The 20344-nt window shown below is 36.2% G+C and overlaps 1 protein-coding gene across 15 annotated transcripts in view; it reads right to left on the bottom strand.

Moving 5' to 3' along the window:
* LOC105214473 (putative mediator of RNA polymerase II transcription subunit 26) overlaps positions 1–20344 on the bottom strand; it is a 96781-nt gene that overhangs the window by 26780 nt on the left and 49657 nt on the right. For all 15 annotated transcript variants that reach the window (XM_054234747.1, XM_054234735.1, XM_054234737.1 and 12 more), the window contains exons 3-4: positions 6368–6429; positions 4155–4228 (exon numbers count right to left, since the gene is read on the bottom strand). In XM_054234747.1, the coding sequence (XP_054090722.1) occupies positions 4155–4228; positions 6368–6429 (136 nt within the window). The remainder of the gene's footprint in view (positions 1–4154; positions 4229–6367; positions 6430–20344) is intronic.

The raw sequence follows: 20344 nt of genomic DNA, 5'->3' as shown, positions 1-20344 counted from the left end.
AAAAAAACCTCTACACAACAACAACTACAAACGTAAAGCCACGCCATATTGTCTAGGCGTATTTGTACATATTTCGGTTGGTTGCAACATTAATGCTGCGCATATTCGTGCAACTTGTGCATAAGTAAATAATATTACGCCCAACTGCTCAACAACAACCACAACAGCAACAGCAATAACAAAGAGCATACGAAATGAGTTAGACCAAAAAGGTGTGTGTTTTTATTTGAGTTTTATTTTAGCAAGCCGAAGCTCAACACACACAGTAAGCTGGTGCACGCCACATTCGGTCAACAACCGGTCTTTGTGAGTCGTGCCGACATTGCGCTTGCCACACTGGCACACCACGTCACAACAGATGCCACTAAAAGCAAAAGCAACAACAACAAACATTCATCGGAGCAGTAGATAATGTCATTGCGTTTGTCTGTTCGTAGTAGTTGTTGTTGCTGTATTGCATTTACCGTTGCAAGTGCCCCCATTTAACGTTGACGACGAAGGCGACAGTGACGTCGACTGCACTACACCGTTGCGCTCTTGCAAATAAGTGGGCAAATAACAAAAATAAAATACGACCGACCGATCAGCATTCGCTGCGGAACGATGAGTTGTATGCAGTTTGTGGAGCGGTGTGACACGGTTTGGAGTGACAAGAGACTAAAGTCGCGAAATAGCGAAGCGCATATGTTTTATGCAGATGTTTGTACGCTGCAAGCGATTGGCGGACAGCGACGCAGACGATTACACGCCAAATGCAACAATTGCGGCAGGAAATAGAAAAATGTGACAGCAATGAGCCGACTGAGCCGACTGAGCCAACTTAGATACAGACATATTCTTTAACAATTACCGCAAAAAGTGTTCCAGGTAAAGTTGTTGTGGTACAACGCGGTGAAAGGAAAGGCAATATGTTGGCGAGTGTAGAGTCAGTGATTGTTATTCGAACTTACCTGACTTAGAGTTCCTATCCATTTCTCATACTAGAATCACAAATACAAAGTCTGGCACATACCTACACATTAAAAGGTACTCTAGATCTTAATCTGATCCAATCTAACGTCACTAATTTTCGGAAGTTTCAAGATCCCTTGTAAAGTTACTCAATCTATAATCAAATTCCGGCTGATAACCCCCATAAGCGATAGCCTCGACGAATAAGTTATAGCTAGTCGAGTCTGTATATTCAGTTTGGACCTGAAGTCACACCTTATTTAGGACTGTCACAATATTCTCTTTAACGACTTGGTTTGATTTCCGTAGCTACACAAATAATAATAAATAATAAGATAACTGACCCTCTCCATCCAATTTCAATATTTCGACCTAGAAATACTCGCATGAGTCCACAAATAGCAACTCATCGCGTTTCTGTCCTAGAAGCTTACTTGGTGTGCTTTCTATATAGGTACTTAAAATATCTCAATTTGGTCTGAAAAGTCTTTAGTGGGGACGAGGTAAATTAATAGTTTCTAAAAATTGAATCTTCGGGATACCAATTGATTGACGAAATAATTGATTTTAAGTTTTTGAGAAACAGTTATGAACAGTATCAGTGTCAGTATAAAGGGCTGGCCTAAACCAAATTTCAAATTTCCAAATTAATATGAATTTTATCACTGAGGGAAAGTTTCAATGTCTATTCCGCTTATAGAATTTGAGGTTTCGTTTGTCGATCGCAGAATGACTTAGTCCAGAAGATTACTCGATTTATTCCGACACAATTTTGCTCGGTGAATTAGGAGAAAAGTTAGTTTTGCTGAAATTTAGCTGGATTACCCGAATTCGAGTAACAAATAGGTGTCGCAAAGATTACGGTTTTTATATTACAATATGAATTTTACTAGCTTGCGAAAACTATTTGAATTGTAAGCCAAGCCAAAGCCAGTTAAGACAGCCTTTTATGCAAAATAGAGATCTTCAAAAAAGTAACCAAAAAAAAACAAGTTTTCACAGACAACCAACCGTAGAATAATTAACACTTTGACAAATAATATGGTAACAACAACCAACTTGACCGACGTTCAAGTGAATTTCCAAACAGTTTGCATAGAAAATAGCCACCCTTTGTGAAAAGCATACGTATGATGTATGAAATTACGCAAGAAGGGAGCATATTTTACTTTTGAAAAGCTAAGCTTTACATATTTATAAATATATAATAAATACATACATACAAATAATATGAGCAAGTAATGAAGAGCGTCGGTTTTATGGCATTTAGTAATATTTGTTACATTTTCAAAAGCGCAGACTGGTGGTAAGAAATATCTGAAGGGTTCGCCACAAATTTGTTGACGAGCTGGCGTTATTTAAGCTTTTAGAATTTACGCTTACTGCAGAAAGCGATGAAGGGTGGTTCTGTCTGCATGACAATGGTGTAAGTGTAGTGGGTGTGAGAATTTAACATTATTACAGGGACAAGTACAATAGTAAATATAAATATTACAGGCTGGTAACCAATGAGTCCCGCAAAGACTCGTTAGTGAAATTTAATTACGAACAAAATACGCATTCACCCAGTGCAGAGAATGTATAAAGTCTACCGAAGGGGTCAACTTACGGTTACACAGACATTTTAAGGGCCAAATGAATAGTTTGACTTTGAAGACGCTTTCTGAGGGGACATTTCGTAGAGGTTTTAGTTTTTTGCAGCCATAAGGAAGTTAGTGGAATTCATTCTGTGTGTAAATGAGGTACTTGGTGTGGTGAATGAGGTACTTGGTGTGTTTAAGGGTCAGGCAGAGGGGCAGAATTAAAAATCTTTGGTAGAAGTTTGGCTGAGCGAACCTTTCGTTCGGGAATGCATCCTCGAGTTATCTGTCGCATAGAACATTCCTTTTCATGGAATAATCTTTATTACAATAGCGAATCGATTCGAGTTCTGAAAACGGCAAAACCGTTTCTACTCCTTCTGAAGTAATACATTTTCAAGGCGTTGAAATGAATTTTCGGTTCTTAAAATATTTTCTGGGATGCTATAAGTTTCTTTACAGCGTTGTTCGGTTTATCTCTCTATATATCATATTTTGGGTTTTTACAAGTTCTGATTAATAGGTTTATTCTCTGGAGCCTTCCCCTTCTGAATATCACTTCTTGTAATCCGTAAAGATACCGTTTGTGTCCCAAATACAAAAAGGGTATTCGATTTAATAGAAACTGTAGGTTCTGCAGCTTCAGATATGGCTATTGGGTTCATTTTGATTTGAAAAAAATTAGATGGGTATTAAAATAGTGGTTCCTTCTTCTTCGCTATTTATACGTCTCTGTTATTTTTGTATGGAATAAAAGCGTAATGGGTAATTTATAGTACCAGCATATAGTATGGTTAGTTTAGTCTGATAGGGCAGAAAGCCTCTCATAGACCAGTTTTGGTCTTTTGCGGTTCCAGATGTAGTGCCGTCACGTAGTAACGATACCGTCGTGTACTTCTGATCTACCGCTTTACACATAACTTTTGCGGTTTTGCAATCCGGTAGAACCTACCAGCGCGCTTTAAACTTAGAGAAATTGTTTAACCCTTCTAATTTTACTAGAATAAGAAGCCTAGATTTAAGAAAGCCGACGTCCGAAAAAGAAAATAAACGACGTCAAAGTCTCTCTGATCAGACACTAAAATAAGGTATAACTAATTCGATTACAAAACCACCATATGGTACCCTGGTATAAAAACCTTACATCTGAAATGTTGACAATGAATCAAGTAGCCGAATAATGGTTTCTAGGAACCAAGAGATTGCTTCACATTACACTTCAACAGCTTGCCACTAAGCAAATAAATATCAGTGATGAATGAAGCAAATAAACTCTGCAGAAAGTAACTGTGGCTGAAAAAAAAGAGTCCACAGCAGCAAAGAAGCAAACACCGAACGGTCAAAAGCTTAGCGGTGTTTATTTATTTCGATTCTGGCAATAACAGCATGATGCCGCAACATGTATCCAACGCCGTTGGAGGCGACTTGCAACATTGTTGCGTAATAGAAAGCAACATGTGTGAGCTCTCATGAACGAGAAGTAGCACACGACTTTCAAGCTATTTGCTGCTTATATCTTATACAACAATTTTACACTTGTCTATGCACGAGTATGTATGTAAATGTGTGTGTAATGTATTTTTTTTTGGTTCATTTTTATGTGCGTTGGGGATTTGAACTTACCTCTTGAATTTGTTGCTGCGTCTGCGATTTTTTGGAACGCATCCAAATACGCGGCGATTGCCTGAATGGCGGCACTGCAAATAAATCGAGATAAAAAACATTAAATTTAATTTGAAAATTGTACATATACATATGTATATTAATGTATACATATTTGTATTTGCGTTATACATATACTACTCATATCAAGCGAAAACGAAAAAAGTGTGCTCTCAAATCTTTTGGCAGCTTCTTTTTTATACAAAATTTCACCACAATTTGTGTTCTTTATTAAATGCGAAATTGTTTTGCGGTGACGATGATTTTACACAGAAACACAGCATAAACATCAAACTATACGAAAAATTTAAACAAAATAAAATTCATAAAATTGCTTTGCAATTAGTAAGCTGTTATCGGCTGCGTGTGTAGGTATAACCAGTATTTCAGAGACTTTGATAAAATGTTTAATTACTTAAAATTTAAACTAAGTATTTTATATATTATTTATTAGTTTTTTTGCGCAATAATAAAAATTCAAATCTTCAATAATTTTTTATGCTTTATTATTTAAATTTAAGAAGAAAATATATTTTTTATATTATATATCTAAAGTATAAAAATATATTCTGCAATATTATTGATGCCATACTAAATATTACGCTCTTCGATCTACTTATTTCTGATCTTTTAATAGTAAAGAAAAGAGTTCTGCTAATAAATCTCTTAAAGAAATAAATCGAAAGTTTCACATTTTAGTAAGGAAGAAAATCTGTCATTACTTAGTTATCAAAAGATCGTCACACACCCAATTAACTATCCTCTTGTGATTATAATACCGAAGGAGAGTATATATGACGTTATTCCAAGAGCACAGTTTCATTCAATAGTCTCTGTGTAAGACCATTTACCCAGGTATCGAGAAATACTATTGACTTTGAAAAGAGAAAGGCTTATAAAATAAATTTGACATGGATATATGTATTATGTTCTTTAACTTAGTTTTCGTTAGACTTTGATTTTAGAGTTTATTCCTACTAATATCCACAGCATAGTTAATGAACTCTCAAATTAAGTAAATGTTCTACTAATCTCTATAGGATTAATGACAATGAGAGGATTTACCATCAATAATATGTAGTTAGAAGAGCTGAAGAGCTGCTGAATAATTAAAATTCTAGTCTCTGAAACAGTTCAATATAATTTGTTCCAGCTATTTGACCCATTTCAAAGTTAATAAGATAAGTAACATTCACAGTTAAGTACTTTTGAAGATTTGAGGGGGACTCTCGTCTCCTTCGGTAAATCAAATATTGTAAGGTGGTGGGAACTTGAAAACGAAATTATAGAAGCCGAATATAAAAGAACTAAATATACAGCTCTTTACCTGTCGTTCATCAAAATATCTGTGGCAATTACCCTATTCTATATAATTTTAGATCTATCTTAATCGCTAATAGATCGGTTATAAAATGTTAGAACAAAATTGAGCATTTATTGACCCATTCTACATCCGTTTTGCAACGATTATGAGCCTATCCCCAAGCAAGCAAGCTGTAGTGTGGACCTAAAGGTGGAAGTGCACGCATTTTACCACACAGTTACTTCTTTTGACGTAGTAAACGTTTCTGAAACGCGTTCCACTTCATTTTCGTTCCACATACAACTCTTAAAACAAATATGTAGTTTAAAAGGTGTGGCATAATACCAGTGATATATCACTAATATACCACTAATATAATAATTTTTCCTAACACCGACATAAATTGATTTTGATTTTGTTCAGCGAAAAGTATACAACTTCTCCTAAGTCATTTCTACATACATACATATATGGTATGTAAAAAAGCGGGCTATGAATTCCACATTCTACAGTGATAACCCAAACAATTTAGGTCAAATGAAGATTTACACGTTTCCAATTTCGGCCATTAATTATCACATTGGCATTCCGAGTCCATTTACTACGCCCATAAAAGTTCCTATGCAAATAGATACATATTCTACATAGTGTTAGTGGAAGACTTTGGAGTATATTTGCAGTAATAATGCCACTCAATATTGATTCGTCTTTTGTTTGTTTATAATCTAAACATTCGAACTGATTATCCACACGATAAACAAATTCAGCGAAGAAACAATAATTGAGTAAGAATTTCCATTACGGCTAAGCGCAGAAGATTTGTGGGCAAAAGAGAAAAGGCAGCGATATGAAGTAGTTGGAAAACACTTACCGTAAACATTGATGCAATTTCGTGGCCTTGGTAACAAAGTCTTCCCATAGCGGCGATGTGTTCTGAAAATAAAAAGGAGAATAAAAGATATGAAGACATTAATGAAAGGAAATTGATTTATTTTATTATTATAAAATTAAAGATGTTAAAAATGTTTGTACTATGGGTAAAAGTTTTTAATAACAAGTACATCGAGAACTTCTTACAATTAAGAAAAAAATATTGAATTAAACAAGAAATACTTCACCTATGGAAAATGTTTTACAATCACATTACTTCCAAAGACACCGCCCTTTCGTAATTCGTTCCCACGACTTCAAACCTACGGAACGGATCCGGGTTTTTATTTGGTCAAGGACTCTCACATCGACATCACTAGGAAAATCGCCTTTGATGTCAACCGTCGATCTACCTTAGCAAGGGATTGAAGTTTTTATTCTTAAAAGTCTTATATGATAATTAAGTGGGGACAGACAAAGAAGAGAAAATGTAGTGGAATGTCTCGAATATAATAGAAAGCTTCATTACCGACTCAGGAAATCAAAACAGACCAAGACATCCATGTCACGACCAGTGTCACTAACATATTTCCCAGATATGTCATCAGTCACTATCTAAAGGGGTTCTGAATGTTAAGAGCAGGTTAGGGTATGGTTGCCGTAGGGCATACAGCACAATAAATTACGAACAAAAAAAATCTGTTCCCATAGCAATATGGAACTCTTGGGATTGGAGACGCTTGGATGGCTACTAGTATCAGTAATGGTAGCCAATAGAATGTACTTGGTTGTCCGAAGCGTTTGAGCCATCTACCGGACGCATCCGATCCTCCTGCGCGAGTCAAAGTGAGAAATCGGTATTAATTGGACAAGTACTGTACATATATAGGGTACACATACGGACCAAAAGTAATGATTTCCTTTGACGAGTGAGTCGACCAAATTAGCGATACTTTAACAGGTTCAAACTGACAATTTCACACATATTTTTTTAAGTGGAGACATAAATAGTAATAAGCAGGAGTATGATCTTTTGGCCCTTATATAAAAAATTATACGCAAGAGGTGGTCATAAGTAGCATTGCAAAAACACATTTGAATCGATAATATAATGTCATCGCACTTATACAAATTGTTTTTTAGTTTATTATTCAGTTCATTCGATACGAATTTGGTTCTTTCAGAATATTTTCTCCAATTTTCGAAACTGGAAATATTGACAATAGGTCATAGGTCTTCTTGGCAATAAAAAATCAATAAATTTCAGTTTTGGTACATATATTGAATACCATTATAATCTTATTAGCGAGATTACTAAATTTAAATTTAATATTAAATCCAATAAAATTCTACACATGATACCAACAACCGACTCCCACAACTAATTAAATTATGAGCTTTTACGTGAAGTATTTCGCACAAAATTTTTCCATAAATTAAATTCGCAGACAACAGTTACGTGTGAACGAGGGCGAAGGGCACTGAGCAGCGGAGGTGGATAATTGAGCGCCGAAGCGGATTCGCTGACAACAAAGGAGTAACTTTTTCGGACAGCTAGGGTGCAAGAGGGCAACAACAGCCAAGGCAGCTATGCTGTATGATAAATTCATAAAACTACAAAAACAAAAACACAAGTGAGAATTTATATAAATTGTTGTTGTTGTTGTATAAAGTAACAATGATTTACGCGATGCTGGAATTTGAACTAAAATAAAAGAATATGGCGATATGGCGCACTGGAGCAACTTTCCGGTAGCTAAATGATGAATATTTATTGCTGCGGAAACCCGCTGGGCGAAATACAATGCGAAAGGGAGATCGAGAGAGAGGAAATGCCCAGGAGGAGTGCGGGGGTAATGTTGGGTGTATTGTTGAGTGAAATGTAACATTCACACGCGTTGTTCGAAACGGTCAATTTCATATATTAATTGCAAAAACAAAAAAAAAATAATAATAACAAAAATAAAATGTAAACAAACGAAATTTTCCGAAATAAAATAAAGTGCTGCCTCTTGTTATGAATATTTGCACAATTGTAGACACAATTGCTTCGTTTCAACCCGTTTAATGGCGTTGTTCATTTGAGAGTTTATGAGCTGATGCTTAAGCTTAAATTGAGTAAACTTTTGTGTTCAAAGGCAAATATGTCAGTCGTTAGGCAAGCAGCATAAACAAATATTCGCTTCTTATCGGCGTACGCGCCTAAAAGTGTGCTATAAAAGTTAACATACGCACATTATTCATGCGATTGTGTGGCAACTTATCTGAAGAGAACAATAGCATTTGAGTGTTTTTGAGTTGTCGAGAAATTGAGCAGTTTCCATAAAGGTTTGCACATTATGTCAGCGCTTATCAGTAATTATGTCGTAACACGTCAAGTTGCAATAATTTTAACTGCCAAGCAAACATTTAACACATTCAGGTGGTTGCTGTTGTTGTTTTTATAGAGGCAGAAAACATTCTGGAAATAATTTTGAGGCATGCTGTCGAGTTCACAGTGGGTGGATAAAAATCAGGGTCAGGCCCGAACGTGGTGCGAAAGACTGATGCTCGATATGGGATGATCCACTCAACATACAAAAATTTTAAAGGGTAATCTTCTAAATTGATGAAATTAGGCTTTCAAGTCAAACAAAATACTCAGTTAAACTATAAATTTCGACACAATTTTCGAAATCGGAAGGTTTGTGGTTCACTTTTGTCCTGACCTGTTTTCTATTCGATCACATTAAGAACCCTATAAAACCTAAAAATGTGGTGTCGAAATTAAGAACATTACAAAAAAAATTACGAAGACTTTAATTCGGGTGCTACCAATTATTATATACTCTCTCAATTCGTAAGCAGGTGTTAACAAAGCTCAAGAAGGTATTTCATTAAGATAACTCGCATTTCGGTCGGTAATTCATGGGCCGAGTTCATTCAAACTGAAGTATGGCCAAGGTATTTATTTAACTAATTATTTTAAGAAATTTTACAATTAAGTCAAGAAAAAATACAAACATAATTTTCTTAAGATAAGTATTTAATAAATCGATATTTTCGATACAAAGTCACCCGTAAGTTGTAGCCTATTTAGGGGCTAGACAAGGTATAAATCTTTTTAGAAAGAGACTTATCTCATATTAAGGACTTAGTGTCTTTGTACTAAGTTTTGTTACGATACCTTCATTAATGTTTGATTTTTCGATCCCATTCCTTGGAATGAATTTATAAAGTTAGGTATTTTTGAAGGCTATGATATGACCTAAACCCTTAATTTGTGACTTTTTATAGTTCTTCCAGTAACAATGTTTTGTGTGGTATCTGAATTTTGGCTCCAGTTATCGCTTGCATGGAAAGACATACACAGACGCACAGAGACACATACGGAAATCAATTTGTCCTGCAATATAATTATTTTACAGAAACTTTTCCGTTATTGAATGTTTTTTTTCAACCCATTAAATATCGGGTATATATTATTTTAAGATTGCTCATTACACCTCTCGCCACATTCATCAATAACAGATTAATGAGTAATAAATAAAATTTAAATATATATAAATACTCATATACATATTCATAATTAATCTGTATTTATGTATATGTATACGTACATATGTAACAGTGATAACAACTGTCAATCACTCTGCTGCTCTTTTAATTCACACCGACCGTACCGGTTGGCTATGATTGAATTGCGCCCAATGAGCAACTAATTAAGCGCAAAAGGCAAAAAATCAATGCAGAAGAAATTGCATTTGTCTCTTGCTTTTTTTGTTGTTGTTGTTTTTGTAAAGCAATCAACACAGCAGTGAACGTACAAGCAACGCTCTCGGAGCAATCCAAGTAGGTGAAGTAATTAAAAAAGGTGGCAAGCAAAAACAAATGTGAAATGTTATCAGGAAAAGTATATATGTTTATACAAGTAAATATGTATGTATGTAATACATCTGTGGCAGGGGATTATATTATCATGGGTCAGACAACAAGCAAATGACAGCTATCACAACTTTACTGCACATTAACGACTTGCAATGTCAGTGCTGTTGCTGGTGTCACCGTTGCATGTTTTGATTGGAAAATGTGAATAAACACACGCACATATGAATATGAAGCTCGGGTGAAAATTAAATGCATTTAAAAATAAAATTTAATTAAAAACACCGCTGCGTGATTGCATACATATGTATATGAATATGTTCATGATTGTGTACAGAAGCGGTGGGTAGTAAGCGCATATATTGACAGCTGTCAAACGGATATACGAGGAGGAGATATGTAGCAGTAGGTTGGCAAAACACAGAGAAGTGGAAATAACTTAGGATAAGATACATACTTGTTTATTTCTTAAATAAAATATTGCTTGATTTGATTGATAAAAATGCAGTAATGTATTTGGGATAAGAGTCTTACTTATATTTACGATTTTCACCCAATCGTACCCAGGTAAAATCATTAAAATTATCTGTAGAAACCGTTTTATAATGGTAGGAACATAGTTCAGCGTCCCAAAAGAGTAAGAAGTGAGAGAGTACCACAAATCGAAAGAGAGAGCACAGTAGGAACTCTATAAAAAAGTTGTAATTCAAAATTTTAATTTGTTCTTATGTTAAGGTTAAGTATAGTGAAGCTCAGCGAGAGGCGATAACTATCTTGAGAGCAATTTATATTCGATATAATAAGAAGTAGTTCTTTCTTGTCCTGGAAGTCTAGGTTCGGGGGTAACCAAACATTTTATACTCGACATTAAGTCCACCAGAATAACGAAAATTATTATATATAGTATATGGGGACTTTGGTAATTCGTCTACCATTTTCAACTATTTTTACCATCAAGCCACATTGCATATAATATTTTACATTCACTTCAATTGTCTAAGATATCTCACATATTAACCGATTTATATGGTATAAAGTTTACCGGATATGAGGTATGTATAAGGGGGATAGAGGAAGTATTGACGAGATTTTTTCAATTTTCTGCACAGATTTTTAAATGTACATCATCTATTTTAGGTAGATTCAAAAGGTACCAAGTTTCGTTAAGATATTTTAATTTTTATTCAACTTATCCTTTGCATGGGCAGATGGACGGTCAGACACATCCGGATTTCGTCTCGCCATCCTGATCATTTTTATATATATATAGTATATAACCATGTCTATACGAGGGCTGCTATATATATTTCTGGCCTAGGCAACACTAAGTGTTGCCAGGTGCAATCTGACATTTCCATTGGAAAGTTTGACATTTTTTAGCATAACATCACTCAGAACGTTTTGTTATTTAATCGTGAACTGTTTTATTTACAGGGAATTAAAAAATTCATCTCGGCCAAAAAATGGAATTAACTCGTGAACATTTTCGTGCGATCATTTTTCACAACTTTCGACGTGGATTATCGCGACAAGAGTGCATCGATGAACTAATATCTTTGTATGGCTATGAAGCACCACTGCATAGCACTGTGAAAAACTGGTACAACGAATTCAATCGTGGCCGACGCTCGCTCAAAGACGAATTCCGTGAAGGCCGTCCAAAAACGGCCGTTGTGCCAGAAAACATCGATGCCGTACGTGATCTGATAATGCAAGACCGTCATGTAACATATCTTCAGATAGAGGCATGCCTATGCATTTCTCCCACCAGCATACATTCGATATTGCATGAACACCTGGCCGTAAAAAAGATTTGTTCTCGTTGGATCCCGCACAATTTTACAATCGCTCTAAAAAAGGCTCAAAAAAAGTGCTTCGAAAATTGGTTTGAGCGCATGCGAAAGTGTATAAATCTTGTTGGAGAATATTTTGAAAAACAATAACACCATTTTCGTTGATAAATATTCCTATTTTCATTATTAGGCCAGAAATATATATATAGCTGCCCTCGCATATCTATATAATGTATCTATGTTTTCAGTAAAAAAAAAACTTGCGTCCTCATGTTTGATATTTGTACAAAGTTATGTTCCGATATCTTTACTGGTGCTTGATTTATATTATATGTTTTAAAGTGAAGGAATCCGATAAAATTCAAAATTGTGTTCTATGGTAAATAAAATATACCCGTTAATATATGTTCCTTTGGTCTAGAAACAGCCTTTTATTTGTAAGATGATTTCGACGAGAACACTGAAATTTTAGACACCATGTTATAATTCCGAAAACATTTTCTTCTCAAATATATTATCTCTCTCTGTCACTTATTTTACTTTTAGTGATTTAAATGTCGGCGGGGAAGTTTTAACCTGCCATAAAGGTTACCTTAATTTAATTAAGAGTGAAAAAATGTGCCGAAATACATTTTTTATGTAATGTGCTGCAAAAAAATAATTTAGTAACATAATTTTGAAAAATTTTCAAACTACAAAATTACACCTTGAATTGTAACCGTAATTAGAGTTGAAAGATACACAAATTTGTCGATTATGCAGCTATATATAAATACACACACACATAAGTATCAAATCCAAGACCAAGGTCGAAGTCAAGCTGTGGGAACTAGCGAGAAGCTTTCGCCTTGTTGTTGCAACATTAATACAATTTAATTTGTATACACAACCAACAACTAAATAAATAGCATTGAGTATGACCAGATTTATAAAGCTTTTCCACGACCCTGAATTAGTAGCTTGGAATTGAAAACTCTGTTTACCTCGTACTCATTCCGTCATTTCCCGCATGGGCCACAAGTAAGTGCTACACATTAAAAAAAAAGCCGGTGCGAGCAACAATTTACCACACACACACACAGAGAGACGTACATTTACGCACAAAATCAATAACAACAATAAGAAAAAATAAAAATTGTTTTCATAAAAACGCTGTTCAATACACGAAAAAGTGAAAACGAGTTTCCGATAATTGCAAGAAGGAGAGCGCAAATCGATTTTACCGGGCGTGTGCGTGTGTCTGAAGTGGTTATAAAAGGCGTTTAAAGCGCGTCCAAATCAACTACGCCGCTACACAAACAAAAACTGAAATCGAAATGTAAACATTAATGAAAACAAAAACAAAAAAAATGGTAGAAAAAAGTCCAAAGTCGTTGGTGTTGCATTTGTTGTTGCACTCGGTTGTTATGGTTGCTGCCACAGCAATGATGCCACCGACGCAGACACGTTGGCAGCGTATTTTGCCCACGTTCTGGCTTTTATATAAATGTGTGAACTTTTTATGGTTGAAAAACATACCAATCTCATGCCAAAAGCGGTTTTTACCATAACTGTTGGGATGCAGCAACAATCGTTTTGCCGCACAATGAGTGTGTACTGTGCTGCGTTGGTTGATTACACAACAAATGACACTGAAAATTAGTGTTGGCACTGGTTGACAATTAAATTTTGAAATAATATTGATAACGGTGATATTAATTTTCTTTTTAAAAAGCCGATGAGTTTTTTTGGATTCTATCAAAAAATTATTCAAAGCAAAACTTAATAAAGTTACACAGGTCTCATTGACCTGATTTAATCGCTAGAATAACAACGAGTAAATTTTCAACCATATCCTAATATAGGGAAACCCCAAATAATACGTTAAGTTAAATAGATTAAGTTCGTCCAAACTACCCTGTTGATAATATTCGATTTTAAAGAACATTTCATTAACAAGTTCGTTTCAAATGGTCAAGCAACGTATAATTAGTATTTGTCCGTTGTTCTTGAGCATTTGCTGAAAGGAAATATTGGGCGCCAGAAAACATCATCTCATTCGGCTCTTATACGAGTGTATAGTAGTTTTGGGCTGAAAACAAGTTTCCAAGTAGAATCGTTCACCTTTTATATGTCTCTTGTTCCAAAGCTGACGACAATAATACGTTTTTGAGTACCTTTCAGAAGGGTTAAATCTAAGTTCTAAAATATGAAGCAGCTATAATTAACTGAATCGTATTAAAACCAGAAAAATCTCAGAATATTAGGAAAATAAGTAAGAGATTTATTATTCAAATATTTTTGAAATCTATTACGGTTTTGAGAACAGTCTTAAAACATAATTGTATAAAGGTTTTTCGAAAACCCAAAATGAACAATATTTTCCAAGAATTCTTAGAAGAAATATTACGAAGATTAGCCTTATAAACGATTCTCGAATTAAACTGATTATGATACAATTTTACAAGTATAACCAAATTTCAAGTTAACTACTATTCACCAAAATCAGACGAATTGTAAAAACAAATAAATCCATTAAAGTATAAAAAAAGAGTCTCAAAGCACAATTGAAAAAAAATCGCCAACTATATAAACAACCACATTATTGACACAGTCGTTAAGTAAAATTGTCAATCCGTTGATAATTGCTGTCAATTTAAAGTGTGTGTGTGTTCTATTCGCCAATAGGTGTTTGTAATTTTCAACGCCCAAAGAGTTGGTTAGCCGACAAAGTTGACAGCACAATTGGCGCATATATAGATATGATGGTCGTGCTTGACATATGGGGCACAAACAATAAATGTGCAAAAATGGCACTAAATGTGGAGTTAAGCCACAGGGAAAATTGAAAAAATACACATTTGTCTATATACGAGCATATGACAGCAATAGGCGATATCATGCTAGATAAAGTGGTTAGGCGTCCCTCAGACAGCTAATTGGTGAATGTGTATGCAACTGTGGAACACAGCACGAAAACTAAGCACGTCACGCCACAGTGAAATTAACCAATCAAAGGAGGGCGTATGATAAATGATTTTGTGAATATATAGACAGAGGTTATTATGGTTATGTAACCAGCTGAGATGTAGATTAGTTATAATTGCATATATTTTGGAAAGAGTGGTAGAACATATCTTCAACGAAGTTTAGAATATGGTTATGAAACTTGTTGAGATTTAGAAGATGGTATTGATACACATTTAGGTAAAGTCATTGACATCAGAGATTACATAGGTATCACTATTGCAGCTCAGATATTTGCAAAACTGTGAAGAGATGATCATACGATTACCCTTCCGCGTTTAACTCCTTAACCAATCAAAACTATTCGGATTCAAAGTCGTGACCAGAGAGGTTCTCGTCTTAACACAAAATGGTACCTTTCAAGTGCAGACAACACATATTTGGATTAACTCTAAAGCAAGCTCTTCCACAATTAGTTAGATCAATCTTCTGATCTGTCCTAGTATTCATTCGAGTATCTAACTTCAGTCTCCTCAATAATTTTCTATTTTCTCGCCAATTCGTCCGTTCTAAGAACCAACCTCAGTCTCCTCAAAAGTTTTCTTTTTATCGCCAATTCATCCGTGGGACCAAATTAAAAACAATGTCGACCTAAGTTTATTGGCCAAACTTTATATCACCGTTATTAAATAAAATTCCTGCCAGACATACACACGCTGACTCACTGATGAATTTCAATAGAGCATTTAGCGAGTTTTTCACCCGAGTAATTACAAAATTCCACAAGACATTCTCGTCCATTGTTGACTGGAAAATTGGCAAATATATGTCTGTTGGAGCCAAAGAGAAACAAGAGAAGTATAAGTAAGTAGTCTTGCAAGTATAAAGTGTGTTGGAACTGCCGCATGGCCACGTCTTGACTGCTGGCTGTCGGCCGTCCACTGTGCATGTCGGCTGCTGGCGTGTGAAGCGCTTCCAATAGCCTACTAACATCCTACACGAATTTGCGTATCTATGGCGTCGCACACACACACATAGATATATATTACAGACATCGGCGTTTGTGGGCATTTTCATTTTGGCAGTGGGCTTTTCACTCCAACATTTAGCTTGTGGCAGCTGTGGCTACATGCAACAAGCGGTACTATATTTATCTTTTCTCCATTTCAACAACACTTGAAACGGCCAGTTAGGCCAACAGGCTGCCGCCAACAAGCGGGGCCAGACAGTTAGACACACATTAAAAGTGAGATGGATGAGGAGAGCGTAAGAGAGAGACGCGGTCGGTCTTCAGTCCTCATAGTCTCCTAGTCGACCCATTCAGCTGCAACTATGCGATCCCGACAGTGAAATAGCGCACCGACGCAGGAGACGGCCATTCAAGTTCTGCGCCGGCCGCGGCGATCCGTCTTTTGGCTTGGCCTATTCACGTTTTCCATCGCCTATGTAATAATTTTCATATTCGCTTGCGAATTAATTTTCAAATACATTTTTTGTTTTTGTTTTTTCACTGACTATTTAATTTTGTTGTTGTTGCTGTTGTTTTTTTTGTTTATCTTGCACTTAAAGACTTGCTTTCGCGCTTAACTATTGCGCGCGCACACAAACGAGTTCAGCGGCCTACATTGATTTTTGGGTTATGTGCAGTGTGTGACAGCTCGCCACAGCAACAACATGTAAATGACAACAACAACAATAACACCACTAGCAATAACACTTAGCTATGCTCCAAAGATAGCGCTGCACTATCGCCGGCAAATACGCTACGCTTCCCCACCGCTATGCAGTTGCGGCGTCCCCTTTGGTGCCTTCCTCTCTGCAGTCGCTGTCGTCCTACTTACCGCGTTCGGCCATTCACTGAGTTGGCTCTTTATAGTTGAGTAAAGTAAGCGGTTTTAATGTTGTTGAACTTTTTCAACACTTTTTTCATGCTTTTGGTTTTATTTTTTTGAATTTTTGTTTTCGCTTCGCTTTCGGCTTTTCTGCGTTGTTTTCGAGTTGCTACTGCAAGGTTGGTTTCTCGGTGAATGTAAGTACAAGGCGGTACACGCTTTACAAACACACATACTCGTACGCGCTTACATTAGCAGCGCTCGTTTGGTTAAAGATTCTTGTAGCCACACACATTGGCGAGCGCGAAACGAGATTCTGTGCACAACAGCGCGTACAAAATTGCCCCTGACAAGGCTTTTCTTGTCTAGTTAAACACTTGACCCATTAAAAATTTTGAAAGGTTATGCTTAAAAAGCATAAAGAATTGGCGAAATGACCGCCTTACAACAGACAGGCTAACAAGCGTGTACCGTACGAACGCTTCTTGGAAACTAGGCGGAGCTTGAGTGTGCGGAAAAGTGCTCCCGTTTGGTAGTGCAAGTTTGAATGAGTTTGACATTTTAATGAGATTTTTGAGTTGGCCATAATTAAATAAAACTTTCGCGTTAGTTGAGTCGATGATTCCCCCAGGCGGCATCCTCAATCTAGTTAAGAGTTGTTGTATTGAAATTGCTGCGAATACAGCAAAAAAATATTGGCTACTTCAAGATCCTATAACAATCCACTTCTAGTAGTTTCAAGAACTTAAAACAAGGTTGAATAGCGGACGAAATAGCTTCGCAAGCCACACATTTCACTGCCACTACTACGTCATAATCTCTTACCCTTAAACGTATATACTACAAATTTCACATACACTTTATCCCCATAATCCCCTGCCAAGTTCAACTTAATGCTCCTAAAAGCTACGCGTGCGGCAAAGTGGATAATCGTAACGCCTTCAAAGGCGCCCAAGTGTTTGGAGCACAGGAAAGCGCTGCACAAAGAGAGATTGCTCTTCCAGTATTTCGTAGTAAATAATCCCCCTTTGGCAGCATTTCGCTTTCTGTCATTGTCGACGCTGCTGAATTTGTAGCACTCGAAGACATAACAGTCATCAACTCGGTGCTGAACGCGCCCATTGTATGTTCGTCTTTCATTTCAATGAATGAATGAATGGATACAAAAGCACATTTTTGTTGCTACAAAGAGCAGAGGAGGGAAGGGTGACAAGTAATTCAGATCACTTTGCTTGTTTGGCATCTTTTATTTTTTACTTTTTTGTTTTTTTTTTTTTTGGAATTTGATGACTACAATTTGCTTGCAACACTATGCGCTGTGAACTAGAAGGCAACTTGTTGCACATACATAATATACGAGTATACGGGCATATTGTTGTTTTAGATATATGAATATTTAATGATTGCATTACATTCTGAAGTACTCAAGTTCGCGCATTCATTACAAACTCGGCAGACACGTTCGAAGAAACAAAAGCTCTGCGATATTTAATTTTATTGCTTTCGAGCGTGCTTTTAATTACTTATGCATGCTGGTGTGCTAATATCTTGCCACATATTTCTAACTGTTTGCTCTCGTAATAATTTATTGATTCGACTGGATAACTGGATATTAGCGAGCACTCACTCCGGGACAACATCTCAGTTATAGATTACATTTTTATATCTTTTACACTCCCTTTGACCATAATTATACCCTGAATGACCATAATTATACACGTCGAGAACCATCGATGTTCTCCAGCGGTAATTAATTTTATATAGCCCAATATCCAGCAAGTTTCAAAGTAATAAGAAAATTGAATACGAGGAACTAGGAATATTGAGATCTGGCACACACTATTTTAAAAAAGGTGGTTTATAGAAGACTTAAGGACGGCCGGTTTTAGAATTAGATGGTGAACATGGCAATAGTGGGGTAATGAATATTATTATTTGATCTGAACGAAACTCAATTAACAAAATCGAGGCTACAAACAAAGCTGAGATGGTAGTAAGATATTTGGTCTCAGTTCTAAGTTCGGAACATCGAGCTCAAGTTTAAGGGTGGATGCATATTTTCGCCATCATATTTCCAGTCCTATATAGAGTGCTAACAATTATCGAATAATACATACTTAAGTAAACGAATAAATCGGTTGTTGTTTCAAAACCACTGACCGCTTCTCAATTTCTGCGGTTCAAGACAGCAAGCTAGCTATTCATCTAAGCTGTGGCAAGCACGCGCCATCACAGAGCAAAGAGTAAAAGCCGCGCACATAGCGATGTTAACCAAACAAAAGCAACAATGGGGTTTATGACGTTTACCAACACTGTTCAGAGCTGTAGTAGTGCTCTCCAATAGTCTATGTATGATACAAGATATTTCTGATACATACATAACCGTCTTTTGTTTTTGTTTTTCTACTTGAACGCTTGGTAAACAAGACAATTGTTGCATTTTACTTGTAAATTAAATTTAATGCAATTTAATTGTATGTTGTCGCGGATGGGGTAATGGGTAATGGTTAATGTGTATATCTGGTGGCTGACAGACGACAAGCGTAGCTGTCACAAGTCACAGCGAACGGACAGACAGAACGCCAGTTGCTCGATATCAAGAAAGAGTGTTGACAGCGGTTTTTGCACATTTGCCACAAACTGGAGCAAGTCGGCAGACAGACGTAAAAGACAGTCATTAATACAACCATAGCATACAAACATATGTACATATATCAGTAGTGATTTTATGTTGACTGTGGCGCTTTTTTACTTATTACTTTACTTTTGTATTGTTCGTTGTTATAGTTTCCACTGTTGCTTTGTTGTTATTGTTGTTGCTGTTGACAGCACAATATCACATTGACAGTTCTTGTCTGTTGACTGACTGCTTACAGCTTTCGGAGCGCTTAATTGTTGTGGGCTGCCGCAGCTTGTTATGGTGTTGCAAAATTTCGGCTCCATCGCTTCGCTTTCAACTCGAGTCGTCCGCATGCAACATAATACCTTCGCGAATGCGAAGAACAATCGTAAGAGAGGTGAGGTTGACACAATGGCGGTGATGCCATCTCATTCATAAATACGAGTATGCTGAATTTTTTTGTTTACAGCTAAAATTTTTGTAATATTGGATAATTGTCCGAAAGATTGCATAACTCAAAAAAGTGTAAATATATTGCAATGTCTTGTGCGAAATCTTGAAAACAGACTAGGTATTGCCATGTGAACGTTATTTGTGCAAAAACGTGGTATTGCTTTGTATGGTAGAAATGCCAAAAAATAGTTTTTAAATGTTAGGATGCTGTAAACATTGACTTTTCTCGACAGCGATGGTCAAAAATGTATTTAACGAGATTTTAAGTGGTTCCATGTTGGGTTTGTGGTGCCAAGAAAAGGGCTATCGAGTTAGCTGAGACAGTAGGTATCTGAAAATGCCATTGAGGTCACATCCTGTATGAAATATAGGGCTTGAGAAATCTGCAGCAATTACTCACTCCAGACAAATACAACCGCGTGACTACATCACAGCAGCGTCAGACGTTTAAGTACAATCCGAAGGAGTTC

The sequence above is a fragment of the Zeugodacus cucurbitae genome, chromosome 6 (genome assembly GCF_028554725.1).
Source record: "Zeugodacus cucurbitae isolate PBARC_wt_2022May chromosome 6, idZeuCucr1.2, whole genome shotgun sequence".
Lineage (NCBI taxonomy): Eukaryota > Metazoa > Arthropoda > Insecta > Diptera > Tephritidae > Zeugodacus > Zeugodacus cucurbitae.
This window is presented reverse-complemented; position numbering and strand designations above follow the sequence as displayed.